Source organism: Trypanosoma grayi (genome assembly GCF_000691245.1).
Source record: "Trypanosoma grayi strain ANR4 Tgr_2030_V1, whole genome shotgun sequence".
Classification (NCBI taxonomy): domain Eukaryota; phylum Euglenozoa; class Kinetoplastea; order Trypanosomatida; family Trypanosomatidae; genus Trypanosoma; species Trypanosoma grayi.
In genome coordinates this window covers 1-1452 of record NW_008827648.1, presented here as the reverse complement: position 1 = coordinate 1452, position 1452 = coordinate 1, and the positions used below count along the sequence as shown (strand labels likewise).

General features: G+C 55.0%; 1 protein-coding gene across 1 annotated transcript; it reads right to left on the bottom strand.

Moving 5' to 3' along the window:
• Positions 1–486: 486 nt before the first annotated feature.
• Positions 487–1323, bottom strand: DQ04_20301000 (hypothetical protein; the record flags this gene model as incomplete). Its single annotated transcript, XM_009317916.1, has 1 exon — positions 487–1323. One exon carries the CDS (start codon positions 1321–1323, stop codon positions 487–489), a length of 837 nt encoding a protein of 278 aa, XP_009316191.1.
• Between the last annotated feature and the right edge of the window lie 129 nt (positions 1324–1452).

Genomic DNA, 1452 nt, shown 5'->3' with positions numbered 1-1452 from the left:
GGGGCGAAACAAAAGCGCAAAGCAAAAAAGAGAAATGTGTATAGGTGGCCGCTCATGCGGCCCCGCTTCTTTTAGGGGATGGCGTGCCCCCCTCTCGGTCTCGAAGGTCGCGCGGGCAACGGCAAAAAAGAAAAAAAATCAAATTGCTTTAGTTACCGTTTTTTTTCCAGCATATAAAGATGCAGGCGCGTGTGTTGTCGGCGCGCGCCCGGCCCGTGAATCGACGCCCCCCGCTCTTTCGCGAACCTGGGCGAAGACGCGCGAAAAAAAGAAAGAGCCCCCCCCCAGACTGGCTGGCAGCGGGGCGCCGTTGTATGGAAAAATGCGGGTGTATAGCCAATTAGCAAAGTTAGTGCGTATAGAAAAAAAAGCAGCCAAAACACAAAAGGGGGTGAGGGGCGGCCCCGGACGACCGGAGGCTCACTCCGGCGGGGGGCAAAAAAAACAAAAACAAAAAAAAAAAGGACACCCACCGAGCTACCGCACTCACCAAGCGACGGCACACGCCACTGCCACAAGAAGAAACAGCATCGAAAGCGACCGCGCGACGCCAGCACTACCGTCCGCTGTTTGACCGGGCCCTACCTCCGCAAACGTCTTTTCCGCCCTCGCCTTGTCTTCAGCTGTTGGCTGCCTTTCTTCGAGCATAGGGTCGAGCGACAATTTGTCCGTATCCCCTGCGGCTTCCGCCGGGGTTTCGGCCGCTGTCTGCGCCACCTCCTCACTGGCAGTGCCCCTTTTCGCCTGGCTTTCTTCGCCTTCAGTCTTATTATTCGCCTCCGCCGCCTCCCGGGCCCTCTTTTCTGCCCTCAACTTGTCTTCAGCTGTTGGAAGCCTTTCTTTGAGCATAGGGTCGAGCGACAATTTGTCCAGGGCCCGGGCGGACTCCGTAACGAAGTCGACCCCCCCTTTTGCCAGTGGCTCTTGGTGCGCTTCTCCACCGGCATGTGGCGCCTCGCTTTTGCCAGCACCAATATTGGCCAACATTTCTTTGCCTATTGGCATAGCCCCTCCTTGCTTCACCATGTCCGCAACCACGCCGCTTACCCTAAGCCCGCCCTCACCCAGCGACGGCACCGCTCCAGAAAGAACCGGCTGCCCGTCCAGAGTAATTTGAGAAAGCAGTTCGGTGCTGGAGAGACCGCGCCCCGACGCGGCTGCCACGCACCCGCAAGCGCAGCACAACGCAATGGCCAACACAAAGACAGCAGAGCGCACCTTCATGGTGCTGCTTGAACTCGTCTTGGTTGACCGCGAGTATTTTTTACAAGCTCCGGCTTGGAATGCTGTGCAATACCGGTTGGGCACGGGATATCCTGACATGGAAAAGGGAAGTGTAGACTTGGATAGTGGTTTCGGGTTCTCTTCGAATTTACCTATGGCTTTTAAGTTTCCAAATAGAGACAATGAATATATATATATATATATATATATATATATAAAAGAGAAACA